At 35.3% G+C, this 13,878-nt stretch overlaps 1 protein-coding gene across 3 annotated transcripts in view; it reads left to right on the forward strand.

Annotated features, from left to right (window-relative positions):
- SCFD1 (sec1 family domain containing 1) overlaps positions 1 to 13,878 on the forward strand; it is a 107,710-nt gene that overhangs the window by 9,921 nt on the left and 83,911 nt on the right. For all 3 annotated transcript variants that reach the window (XR_006602829.1, XM_013057596.2, XM_004755155.3), the window contains exons 4-7: positions 1,652 to 1,742; positions 8,202 to 8,324; positions 9,842 to 9,929; positions 13,602 to 13,691. Coding sequence is in view for 2 of the 3 variants with exons in the window: in XM_013057596.2 (XP_012913050.1) it covers positions 1,652 to 1,742; positions 8,202 to 8,324; positions 9,842 to 9,929; positions 13,602 to 13,691 (392 nt within the window). In the remaining variant the exon portion in view is untranslated. The remainder of the gene's footprint in view (positions 1 to 1,651; positions 1,743 to 8,201; positions 8,325 to 9,841; positions 9,930 to 13,601; positions 13,692 to 13,878) is intronic.

Raw genomic sequence — 13,878 nt, forward strand, 5'->3', positions numbered from 1 at the left:
AGCCCCATGCGGGACTTGATCCCAGGACCCTGAGATCATGACCTGAGCCGAAGGCAGTGGCTCAACCCACTGAGCCACCCAGGCACCCCTAACAGAAATTATTTTAATAATATGTTTTAAAATTGATAGCACCTTAGGTTTGATGAAACATGGAATATGGATTTTCCTTTCATTTTTATTTCAGAGTTAAAATAAAAATTTGTTGTTGGTAATGTGTTCATCCTTCTTACCTGAATATTTGGCTTGATGTCATCCTTGGAAATGGTGGTTTATTAACAAGCATTGGTTACTGTTACTGCCTTACTGATTAATTCCTTTATTTTACTAACAAAAAGATTAAAGTTTATAGACTTTAAGTGATTGTTTCATGATTATACAGCTAGTTAGTAGCAGTGTTCAGATTGCTTGACCATGAATTCTGTACTATTTGTTACTGAACCATTACTGAACCATTATGGTTCAGTAACAGTGACTAACAGAGGTGAGCCTTAGTGCTTCCTTAAGGGGTGACAAGCTAGACTGCCAGTTTGAGAGTAATAGATTCTTTCTGCCTACCTGTTGCTTCTCATGCTCAGAACATGAGATCACAGAGCTACCCTCGTGAATTTCTGTGCAAGGTGCATCTGACTATTCTTCCCTATCTGCTGAAGAATACTTTGTCAGTTACTTTATACACTGCTTGCTGGTTTAGGCTGATTTGTAGGAAATAATAAGTTTCCAGAAGATGAAATGGTGGTTGTACCCCTTTAGGCAATTGGACAGCCAGCATAAGAAGATAACATACAATGGCTGCCATAACAGTGTAATCTTTCTGGTGTCATTAGCAGCAGCCAAACAAATGGAAGGAAGTCATTAAATGCAGACACAGTAGCAGCCTCTTTCACTCTCTTTCTTATAGAGAGGTGACTACAATATCGTGTATAGAAGCATGTGTAGGAAGATTGTATGTAGATTATTCACAGAAGGATGACTAGAATATTGTATAGGTAGCATGTTGTCATATTTTCTGATATAAGTATAGCAGAATCTTACAGTGAAGAATAAAGACATTTTGTGATTTGATACTGGGATATTTGAATCAAGGTACTCCCTGAATTGTAGGAGAAAACTATCAAGTGGTATAATCTATGAGATGCCTAGATGATCTCTTGTGCATTCTCTTATGATGCAATAAATATTAAAAAAATAGATTGCCTAAAAGTTTTAAGGGAGCATTCATACATCTTTTACTTAAAAAAATATATTTGATTTTATTTATGGGTAAAATTTTTCATTATTTTTAAAGGCTCTTTCAGGTTTCTATTAGTCTTCTTGCAGAACTGCACTTTCTTCCCACTCACCCTCCCCCAACCAAAAACTGGAAATAAAATTGATAATGAATGTGCTTTAGTTTTTCTTCAGGAAGAATATTGGTATTTCTATACCAGGTGATTATAGTAGAGGAGATGAAGACTGACATTAGGATCTTATTAATAAATAATACTAGCACTGATACAAGGAGAAAGCTTAATTTCACCAAGCACTTTTAGTATACTGGTCTCCTTATCCCTGAACTGGTTTATTCCTAGTTTGAGAAATACTATTTTAAAAACTATATTTTTAGATAAGTGACTAAGAAAAAAGTGAATTTTACATTCTTTATGTCTTTCAGGCTTTTGCACTCTGATCGAGATCCTATACCAGATGTTCCTGCAGTGTACTTTGTAATGCCAACTGAAGAAAATATTGACAGAATGTGCCAGGTAATATGAGTTCTTAATTTCCTGACCCTGTATTGTGGAAACAGGTTTTTTCCAAAAGATTTCTTAGATATCAGAATGCTTGGATGGCTCAGTTGGTTAAGCATCTGCCTTTGGGTCAGGTTTCTGGGATCGAGTCCTTCACTGGGCTCCTTGCTCAGCAGGGAGCCTGCTTCTCCCTCTGCCTCCCACTCCCCCTGCTTGTGTGCTCTCTCTCACAAATAAATAAATAAAATCTTTTTTTTTTTAATTTCTTAGATTTCTAGTGTGAAAAATTTAAAATTGTCTTACTTAATTACCCACTTTGATTTTTGAGATTATCTTTGAATTTTAAAGAGACTGAAAAATTTTAAATTTTTTGGCTGAGAAAGCATATTGATTAAGACTTACCCTGGTTTTAAAAACCAGAAAATCTTACTATATGTATCTTTTTTTTTTTAAGATTTTATTTATTTATTTGACAGACAGAGATCACAAGTAGACAGAGAGAGGCAGGCAGAGAGAGAGAGAGAGAAGGAAGCAGGCTCCCCGCCGAGCAGAGAGCCCAGTGTGGGACTCGATCCCAGGACCCTGAGATCATGACCTGAGCCGAAGGCAGAGGCTTAAGCCACTGAGCCACCCAGGCACCCTGTATCTTTTTTTAAAAGATTTTATTTATTTATTTGAGCGAGAGAGCACCAACAGCAGAGAGGGTCAAAGGGAGGAAGAGAAGCAGATTCCCCACGGGGCAGGGAGCCTCACAAAGGGCTCGGTTCCAGGACCCTAAAATCATGACCTGAGCTGAAGGCAGGCACATACCTGACTGAGCCACCCAGGTACCCCAGAAAATTTAACTATATTAACTTAAAAATAGGGTTTTATTTTTCTAAGATAATAGGAAGTCTGGGAGTAGGAGGTCCAAGCTGGTATAGTAGTTCTATGAAGTAGTCAAAGACTCCAGGTCCTTCAGTCTTTATGATCTGTTTTCTTTGGTTTCTCCTTTTCAATGTCTTGGTTGTTGCTTCCTGGGTGTTATGTGGCAGCTGAGGGTGAAATCACATCTATGTTCAGAGCAAGAAGGGTGAAATAAATTATGCCAGTCCTAACTGTTCCTTTTAATCATGAAAGCTAAGATTTCCCAGAAATTCCCAGAAAACACTCATTTATTTATGTTTCACTGGATAGAATTAACCTCAAAGGAGGTTTCAAAAGTTAATATTTAAATGATGTTGTCCCCAACCAAAATCTAGATTCTTCTAGCAAAAAAGAAGGAGAAAATGGATATTAGGTTAAGTAGCTAACAGTGTCTGCCACAAATATCACAAGCATGTTGTTACTGACTATTGAATCAAATTGCTACAGTTGACCCTTGAACAACACAGGTTTGAACTACAGAAGTCCACTTATAGGTGAGTTTTTTAACAGACAGTATTGTAAATGTATTTTCTCTCCCTTAATAGTTTTTCTTAATCTTTTCTCAAGCTTACTTTTTTGTAAGAATAACAGTATATAATACATATAGCATACAAAATATGTGCTAATTGACTATTTATGTTCCAGTAAGGCTTCTGGTCAACAGTAGACTATTAGTAGTTAATTTCTTGGAGAATCAGAAGTTACATGTGAATTTTCTACTGTGCAGTGCCCCAACCCCCGTGTTGTTCAAGGGTCACCTGTATTTAAATTGTTAATGAAGGTCACATATTTTGCATCCTGTGCAGCTGGTGATGCCCAGCTTTTTCTTTTATACTGCATAAACCTGACCATGCCATTTTTTAAAGAGGATTTATCAACTCCTTCCACTTTTTGACTATTAGGAATAATGCTACTACAAACATATTTGTATACATTTCTGTGTATACATGTGTTTTCATTTTTCTTTTGTCCATAAACACCTGGGAATAGAATTCCTGGGTCAAATAACTCTATAGTTAACTTTTTTTTTTAAGGCAGGAGACAAAATTTTATATAGAATATTACTTTAATTTTGTTTATGTAGCATTTGAAGAATGTACACACACAAATATTTTTATATAAATGCTTGTATGTGGTTTGCCTTTTGAGGCACTGCTAGACTGTTTTCCACAGCGGTTGCATCATTTTATATTCTTCCCAGCAGTATATGAGGGTTCCAGTTTCTCCAGATCCTTGTCAGAATTTTTTATTATCTGAAATTTTGATTGTAGCCATCCTAAAGTGTTATCTCATTATGATTTTTTTAAATAATTTTTTAATTTATTTGTCAGGCAGATCACAAGTAGGCAGAGAGGCAGGCAGAGAGAGAGGAGGAAGCAGGCTCCCTGCTGAGTAGAGAGCCTGATGCGGGGCTTAATCCTAGGACCCTGAGATCATGACCTGAGCCAAAGGCAGAGGCTTAACCCACTGAGCCATCCAGGCGCTCCTCTCATTGTGATTTTAATTTGCATTTTCCTTGTGACTGATGATATTAAGCATCTTTTAATGTGCTTATTGGCCATTTGTCCATCTTTGAAGAAAGGTCTATTCAGATCCCTTGTCCAGTATTTAATTGGGCTGTTCTTTTAATGTTGAGTTGTTAGAGTAGTTTCTTTTTTTTTTTTTTTTTTAATTTTTTTTTTTTTTTAAGATTTTATTTATTTATTTGACGGAGAGAAATCACAAGTAGATGGAGAGGCAGGCAGAGAGAGAGAGGAAAGCAGGCTCCCTGCCGAGCAGAGAGCCCGATGCGGGACTCGATCCCAGGACTCTGAGATCATGACCTGAGCTGAAGGCAGTGGCTTAACCCACTGAGCCACCCAGGCGCCCCCGTTAGAGTAGTTTCTTATTGTGGATCCTAGACCCTTATCAAGTATATCATTTGGAAATGTTTTCACCTATTCTGTGTGTTGGTAGCCTTTGAAGCACAAAAATTTTTAATTTTGATTTTAAATTTAGTTTTAAGTTGGTCTTTTCTTTAGTTGCTTATGCTTTTGATGTCATATTTCAGAACCCATGGTTAGATCTCTGTGTTTTCTTTAAAGATTTTTGTGCTTTTGGCTCTTAAATTTAGATCTTTTATCCATTCTGCATTAGTTTTTATATACAGTATGAGTGAGGTGTCCAACTTCATTCATTCTTTTGCATGTGGCTATCCAGTTGCCCCAGCATCATTTATTGAAGAGATTGTTCTTTCTCCCATGAATGGTCTTGGCAATTTTATTGAAAATTAACATAAGGGAAACCTGGGTGGCTCAATTAAGCATCTGCCTTTGGCTCAGGTCATGATCCTAGGGTCCTGGGATCAAGTCCTGTATTGGGCTTCCCGTTAGGTGGGGAGCCTGCTTCTCCCTCTGTCTCTGCCTGCTGGCCTCACTGCTTGTGCTCTCTCTCTGACAAATAAATCTTAAAAAAAGAAGAAAATTAACAGTAGATACATTGGTTTATTTCTGGACTCTTGCGTTCTATTCCACTGATCTCTATGTCTGTCCTATGCGAATACAACATTGTCTTTACTACTCTTGTTCTGTAGGAAGGCTTGAAATTGAGAAACTAAGTCATCCAACTTTTTACTTCATTTTCCAAATTTTTTTGGCTTTTCTAGGCCCCTTAAATTTTCATATTAATTTTAGGATTAGATTGTCAATTTCCCTAGGAAGCTACCTGGAGCTTGCATCTGATAGGCATTGCATTAAATCTGTAGATCAATTTGGAGAAGATTGTCATCTTTACAATATTAAATTTTCTGATCCTCGAACATGAAATACCATTTATTTATTTAGATCTTCTTTAATTTCTCTCAATAATGTTCTGTATTGTGCAAATAAGTTTTGCACTTCTTTTTTTTTTTTTTTTTAAGATTTTGTTTATTTATTTGACAGAGAGATCATAGGTAGAGAGGCAGGCAGAGAAATAGGGGGAAGCAGGCTCCCTGCCTAGCAGAGAGCCCGATCCGGGGCTCAATCCCAGGACTCTGAGATCATGACCTGAGCCAAAAGCAGAGGCCCAACCACTAAGCCACGAAGGCGCCCCAAGCACTTCTTTTATTAAATATATTCCCTCATTTTTTTTATATTAATGTTAATGGAATTGTTTTCTTAATTCTGTTTTTAGGATTGTTCATTGCAAGTGTATAGATATACAGTTGACTTTTATATATTGATATTATATCCTGCATTTCTGCATCCTTTTGAAATGTCTTCATTCTTAGACCACTTCCTTACTTTCAGGCACAATACGATTGTTCAGTCTCATCTCATACTTTATTCTAGCCCAAGATTCAGCCATTTTCTAAGGAGCCCTGGTTGGGTTTTGTAGAGAATGGTATTTAGAAATCAGCAACTGGGAATAAGGCATAGTTACTGCTACTAAGGTGTTAAGAGTTCTTAGGACATCAAAATGGACAGAACCAGGAAGTATATGTGTGTGTGTATATATATATATACACACACACGAATACTTTTATATCTATATTTGACTCTAAAAATCTTCCTTACCTCTCTAGATGAAAAGACAGGTAATATCCAAAACTATTTCATTTCAGAAATACAGGATTCATCCTAGTTTTTTCTTTTTCCCTTTACAAATCTAGAACTTTTTTTTCTGACAGTGAGAAACATGACTCCCAATATCTTCAACATACTTACTTATTTCCTCATTGCTCTTAATTCTTAATCCTTCATGCTTTAATCAACCCCACAACCTTTTTTAAAACACTGTCCTCCTCAGAAGCCTTCCTCACACATGCTCCAAACCCTCAGGTTTTCACACTTAAACGTTTATCTTTGATATCAGATGCATCTTAAAATTGATGGTGTGGGGGCGCTTGGGTGGCTCACCAGGTTAAAGCCTCTGCCTTTGGCGCAGGTCATGATCTTAGGGTCCTGGGATCAAGCCCCACATTGGGCTCTCTGCTCAGCAGGGAGCCTGCTTCCCTCCCCTCTCTCTCTGCCTACTTGTGATCTCTCTCTCTGTCAAATAAATAAATAAAATCTTTTAAAAAAAATTGATGGTGTGTTACAGAATTGTATTGGCAGAATTAATTCTTTCTTGGCATTACATAATGATGCCTCTTGCAACCAACAGTATCTTAGGTTTGAGGAAATACAGGCATACGTTGTTTTAGTGTGCTTCACAGAAACTGCACTTTTTAGGGCCACCTAGGTGGCTCAGTGGGTTAAAGCCTCTGCCTTTGGCTCAGTTCATGGCCCCAGGGTCCTGGGATTGAGCCCCGCATTGGGCTCTCTGCTCGACAGGGAGCTTGCTTCCCTTCCTCTCTCTCTCTGCTTGCCTCTCTGCCTACTTGTGATCTCTGTCTGTCAAATAAATAAATACAGTCTTTCAAAAAAAAAAAAAGAAACTGCGCTCTTTAGAAATTGAGAGTTTTTGGCAACCCTGCATCAAGCAAGTCTTACCAATGCCATTTTTCCAACAGCATTTGCTCAATTCATGTTTCTGTGTCATATTTTAGTAATTATCACACTATTTCAGACGTTTTCATTATTATTATATTTGTTATGGTGATCTGTGATCACTAATAACTTGCTGAAAGCTTGGATGATGGTTAGCATTTTTTAGCAATAGGGTATTTTTTATGTAAGGTATATACTCTTTTTTTAGACATAAGGCTGTTGCAGACTTAAGAGACTACAGTATAGTGTGAACATAATTTTCATAGGCACTGGGAAACCAAAAATTTATTTTGACTCACTCTATTACAATGTTTGCTTTATTGTGGTGGTTTGAAACTGAACCTGCAGTATATACAAAGTATTTCTGTATGGTTATTTAGATACATATTTGCCTAGATGAAATAGGTACATTTCATCTAGATGAGTAGATGAAAACATCAGTAAATTTGATTTAAGAATTGGCATAACTTTAAATTACACTACTTTTGGATGATTGAGAAGTAATACTTCTGGAGTTGGTCATTGAAATTTTGTCTGTGCAGCAAAGGAAATAGGTTGTATTATTACATGACCAGAGCTGTAGAAGACAATATCTACAAAATATAATAAGCATTTTATATGAGAGCCATTTCTGGATTTTTTTTTTTTTTTTTTAAAGGCAGGCAGAGAGAGAGAGAGGAGGAAGCAGGCTCCCTGATGAGCAGAGAGCCCGATGCGGGACTCGATCCCAGGACCCTGAGATCATGACCTGCGCCGAAGGCAGCGGCTTAACCCACTGAGCCACCCAGGCGCCCCTGGATATTTTTAATAAAAATGCAGATATACTATTTCAAGCGGTTTTATGTGACATTGTAATTAAAATAGAATTTTATTGGTAACAGTATATCATAACTTTATTAATATATAGGTCCATTGTATCTGGCAAACAAATAACCAGTAACTTCTTCATGACTTTATTCTTTTGGGATTCTTGTTTTTGAGTGTCATTTATATAATCCATCTTTTAAATATGTATATTATCCTCCAGAATCTTGCTCTTATAGTTATCTAAAAGATTCTTATTTATGGTCATCCTTTATTCTTGCTCATAAAAATGAAGTATTTATTGTATTTCTAGGATCTGCGAAATCAGCTCTATGAATCATATTATTTAAATTTTATTTCTGCTATTTCAAGAAGTAAACTGGAAGATATTGCGAATGCAGCATTGGCTGCCAGTGCAGTAACACAAGTAGCCAAGGTAAGAGATTTTGGTTGTCTGATGACGTTTTGTTAATGTAAAATTTAGTATATTCTGAAACTTGTTAATTAACTTAGTGCCTAATTTATAGAGGACCAGATCAACCTAACAAATATTTAGGCTCATTACTTTTAGAAAGAGTTCTGATAATGCAAATTATCTACAGTTTGAACTAGGGAAAATAAACCAAACTAAAGGTACCTATTAACCCAATGAAGTTGAAAGATAAAAACAAAATGCTGAAATCTGTCTTTGTTTTAGGCTAGGATTTGTAATCTTTTTAGTTTAACTTAGAAATAGTTTGACAGGGGCTCCTGGGTGGCTCAGATGGTTAAGCATCTGCATTCAGCTCTGTCATGATCCCAAAGTCGTTAAATCAAGCCCCATGTTGGGCTTCCTGCTCAGTGGGGAGCCTGCTTCTCCCTCTTCCTCTGCTGCTCCCCCTGCTTGTGCTCTCTTGCTCTGTCAAATAAATAAAGTTTTTTGAAAAAAGGAAAAATAGTTTGACGATGGTGTTGTTAAAAATTATACTAAAAATATGTTGACATTATTTTATTTATAATCACTGTTGTCACCATTCTAACTTCAGATCTACTTAGGAGAGAGGATCCAATTGCATAGTGTAAGAAAAGAAGGAACTTAGGATGAACCATCCATTCCATATCATGGTTACTTTTTAGATAGGTTCAGCTTAGTTATAAATAAATCTATAAATTTATTCTTGGTTATAGCCCTACTGTGCCCTGTGCTGCTTGAATTTGAACAACACTTGAAATTCTAAGGAATGATAGAGGGCAAATAAAAGACTAAACAACTATTTACTTCCCATTTTTCCCTACTGATAAGATTTAGATAGTCTACTACTACTGATTAGTTTTTGAGGCCTAAATGTTCTTCTTTTCAAAGCTTATCATTAATTTTATATAAAATAGTAGAAATAGTTCTGTTTAATTAAATTTAATGCATTTCAAAAAGAGTTTTCTTAATTTTTTCCATGATTTGCACCTCTAAAGAACTAGTATAACTTCTTTCCCACTTATAAGTGTTCGTGTTGGAAAAATAGTTATGACTTTCTTAGGAAAATCTGATTAAATGAATATAATTGTGATTTTTTTTCATCAAAAGTGATATCCCTACCACAATCTTTAAACAAATTTTTATATCTTCTTAAATTTTGTTTTCTGAAAATATTACTCCCCTCCTTGATAATTTATTGTTTAAAGTCTTGCTCATATTTCTTTTTGATATTAACTCCTTATTCTTACCCAGGGAGGCTGTCTGCTGCATAGTATAATTTTCTGTTATTGAATATAATTATAATTTTTACCAGTGGTTGATTAAATCAAACCAAATGTGCTTTCAGTATTGGAGAATTGGGGCATCAGGCTGGCTCAGTAGGTAGAACATGTGACTCTTGAACTCAGGGTCATAAGTTCAAGCCCTACATTGGGGCATGGAGTCTGCTCAAAAAAATATATTGTAAAACTGATTTATAAACCTTTTTCTTTTGTTTCTAGGTTTTTGATCAGTATCTCAATTTTATTACTTTGGAAGATGATATGTTTGTATTATGTAATCAAAATAAGGAGCTTGTTTCGTATCGTGGTATGTAAAAACAGGAATATTATAATTCGTTGTTAACAAAATGAGTTGTACTATAAACAAAAATAGCATATTTGGTACAATCAAAAGCCAGCTTTGTTTATAGCAGTAGAACTCTGAAAGATATTTTAAAGCACACAAAGAAAACACAGAATTCAGACTGAATTCTGTCACTTAGAAGCAACATGTAATAAAGTTGTTTTGTAAGTTCAGTGAAGTACCAATACTGTGACCTGTTAGGTACCACATAGCAGCTTGCCTGAATGATTTAGTCATGGCAAATAAGACAGTATTTTAGTAGTAGGATTCAATGAATCTTCTAGTACTTTGACTCTTGGACAAAACCAGCTTACTCCTCTGTGGTTTAGTTTCCTCATCTGTAAACTGGGGATAGTAATACTCTCTACCTCACAGTTTTTGTGGAAATTAAATGAATTAGTTGTATAAAATGCCTGGAAAAGTTTCTAGTACAGCAGGCATCAACAGCTGTTATAGCACTATTATGGAATGAAGCATAGATGTTTTCTCAAATATAGATTTTTAGACTCCCTTGATTCTTACACCCTGTTCATGCACTAGTGGATTGAATACTGGTGTTTGATCAAATGCTGTCTAACTACCTTTAGAGTTTGTATTCAGTATTTTGGTAAACTGACCATTCCTGGATATTGATTAAAACTAATACACACAATGCATACACACACACAATACCCAAACCCCATTTTATTATCATTGTTGCTTTTTTTTTTCAGAACACTTTTTTGTCCCTTTATCTTTTTAAGTGTACAATACAGTATTGTTGATTCTAGATGCAGTGTTATATAGCAGATCTCTGAAAGTTAATCATCTTGCTTAACTGAAATGTTATGTCCACTAATTATGTCAGATATTTTAGAGAAAAACACAAACTGTAGTAGATATGATTAGCCAGTTCATTCAAATAATCATTAATTTGCTACTGAAGGGTTGAGATGTTTGGGGCTGACTAGAATTTCATTGGTTCCTGAGTGGAGAGTGTGGCCCCTGGAAAGGGGCATTTGAAATGTGTCAGGATGTTTTTGATTGTTATGTTAAGTTTGGCTGTTACTAGCATTCAGTGAGCAGGGACTAGGGATGCTACATGTTTTGAAGTGTGTAAACATGCTCATAACAGAAAATTGTTCTGCCCACAATGCCAGTGGTACCCTGTTATAAAATACTGGACTCAATGTTAAGCTCCCTGAGAAGGGAACATCAGTTTTTTGTTTCTTGAGCTGTGCTGTGTTTTAGAAATTAAACAACATCCCTAAAGGGTGTAAGCATTTGTTGAATTGCCTGTGTCAGAGAGTTTTGACAGTAGTTGTTATTTACAGAAGTCTATTTACAGTTAATTGAGTTTTAATTATTAAATTATTAATTATTGTTAAATTATTAATTATTAAGTATTTAAGTTACATGTTTAAAGCCTAGTTTTCCTGAAGCCTTTAAGCGAATCTTTTTGTTTTTTATAAATTGTTTCTTATAATATGTTCATATGAAAACAAAGCACCTTATGCTCACTTCGGCAGCATGTAGACTCAAATTAGAACCATACTGATATTAGCATGCCTGCAGTGTAAGGACTACATGCAAATTCATGAGGTATTCCATAAAAACAACAGTAACAATAGCAAAAACACAACGAAGCACCTTAGCTTTTTCTTTGATCAGTTAATTCAGATTGAACAGATTAGATTCTAAACAGCCCCAATTAACAAGCTTAGTCAACAAACTTGGTTCGCTGAATTCCCTTAGTTTAAATTGCATCTGTAAGTTTAGCATTTTCATTTTTAAGTACTTTAAATATGAAGCCAGGCAAATTTATTAATCTAATAAGCAAAATCTGCCCAAATATTCAAGTAACTTTTAATAATAATTAAATTTATAGTGAGTCTAAATTCATTAAACCTTCAGGTACTTATAAATATAACTAATTTTCTTATACCTCTCAACTTAAAGAACCACAAATCTGAAATTATTAAATTTAAAGATAAGTTTAATTTATTAATTTTAAAGTATAATTATATGGCTAATTACCCAGATTCTCAGTAGTATATTTATAATAATAACAGATTGTTCTCTGTGCACTTTACAGTGTAAGTTCATTTACTCTTCCAAGTAACTTTGTGAAGTAGGTGGTATTATTACTTATATTTTCCAGATGAAGTAACTGAGGCACAGATACTGAGTAACTTGATAAGGAAATGGCAGAAGCAGATTACTGAACCAAGTCACTCACTCCAGAGTCAGTGCTCTTAACCATTCCATAATTATATGCCAGATCCTCTCAAATGTCTCAAGTGCTTCAGCTGATAAACAGATTGGTCTGAACATAATATGTTACTGTCTTGGGTTTTATTTATTTCCCCTACTTTTCATGCATTGCAAATTTATTTATCCTTTTAAAGGAAGCAGATTTTGTCTCGTTAAAGTCAGGGTACTATCTCCAAGTTGTTGTTAATATAAGGGAGTTGAGGTTATTGATGGACAATGTTCTGACTCTTCGAGTCAGTTCTTATTTAGAGGTGAGAGACCGGGTATAGAATCTAAGGGCTGGAGGTTTCCATTTGGATTTTACCTACACCATTGATTGATGGAATGAGCTGAGTATTTCCCTAGGTTGGTGTTCCTTGAATTTACGTAATTAACATTATGTCTTTTGGCCATTTCTGTCTTCTGATTTGAATCTGCAACACCAAGTAGCAGTATATTTCCTCATCCAGATTCTATATTGCCTGGTTGAATTCTTCATTAAGTCCTCTGGATGGTTCATACTTTCTTTAAATACTTTAATATATACAGTTGGATTCTGCTTTCCTCTCATTCAAATTCAAGTTGTATTGAATTTTATATTTGTTTTCACATTCAGGGTGTTGGGAAATTTAAAATATTATGTAGATGATATTTTAGTCTGGTCAGTCTTTTAACAATCATTTATTGGACATCTACTTGTCAGATACTAGGCCTAGGTATTGTGAGAGATGGGAGGAGGAGTTAGGCAAGGTCTTTGTTAAGTATAGTCTTTTTTCCCCTAAGTGTAGGCCTAAGAACCATCTGAGGTGCCTGCCAAAATTGCAGATCTCATAGAATTATCCAGAATTATGTATTGAATTGAATCCCTGGGGAAAACAGTTAAGAATCTTGAATATTTAATAGCTTCCAGAGAGATTTTCATATTTCTAGAGTGATTCAGATAGCCACTTAAGTTTAGAAACCATTTTAGTACAGTGCAATACATCAGAAAATAAGTTCCTATAACTTACTATAATAAAAAAAAATGATGTGGGACACTGGTCTTGTGATAATTAATTTGTGTTGTCCTTTCTGGCAGTAGTTGGGTAATAAGTTCAGTAGTTTCTTGAGGCTATCTAATGTTTGTGAATAAAATTATGGAATAGGATATTTATTTTTTTATTTGCTCTGACAAAAATTTTATATATATTATGTGGTAGATTTTTTTCTTAGTACTAGTCTGATGTTGATACTACTCACTGCTATTGATACTGAAGTGCTGTGGGTTTTTTTAAAGTAGTGTAATTTTTGATGGATACTTGTTCACTTTAAAGTGTAACACATGAAAAATTTTACTTGTTTGAGTATTACAAATGTTATCAAGGCATAGAAGTTTGGTAACTTTTTCTCTGTATGTTATTTTAGCTATTAACAGGCCAGATATCACAGACACAGAGATGGAAACTGTTATGGACACTATTGTTGACAGCCTCTTCTGCTTTTTTGTTACACTGGGTAAGTTCAAAATATTTAATATTCCATTAGGAAAGTTTCAAATACACTTTTTTTTTTTAAGATTTTTTCTTTATTTATCTGACAGAGATCACAAGTAGGCAGAGAGGCAGTCAGAGAGAGAGGAGGAAGCAGGCTCCCTGCAGAGCAGAGAGCCCAATGTGGGGCTCGATCCCAGGACCCTGGGATC

The sequence above is a fragment of the Mustela putorius genome, unplaced genomic scaffold (assembly GCF_011764305.1).
Source record: "Mustela putorius furo isolate JIRA1106 unplaced genomic scaffold, ASM1176430v1.1 tig00003898_pilon_pilon_pilon, whole genome shotgun sequence".
In the NCBI taxonomy this organism is placed as follows: Eukaryota; Metazoa; Chordata; class Mammalia; order Carnivora; family Mustelidae; genus Mustela; species Mustela putorius.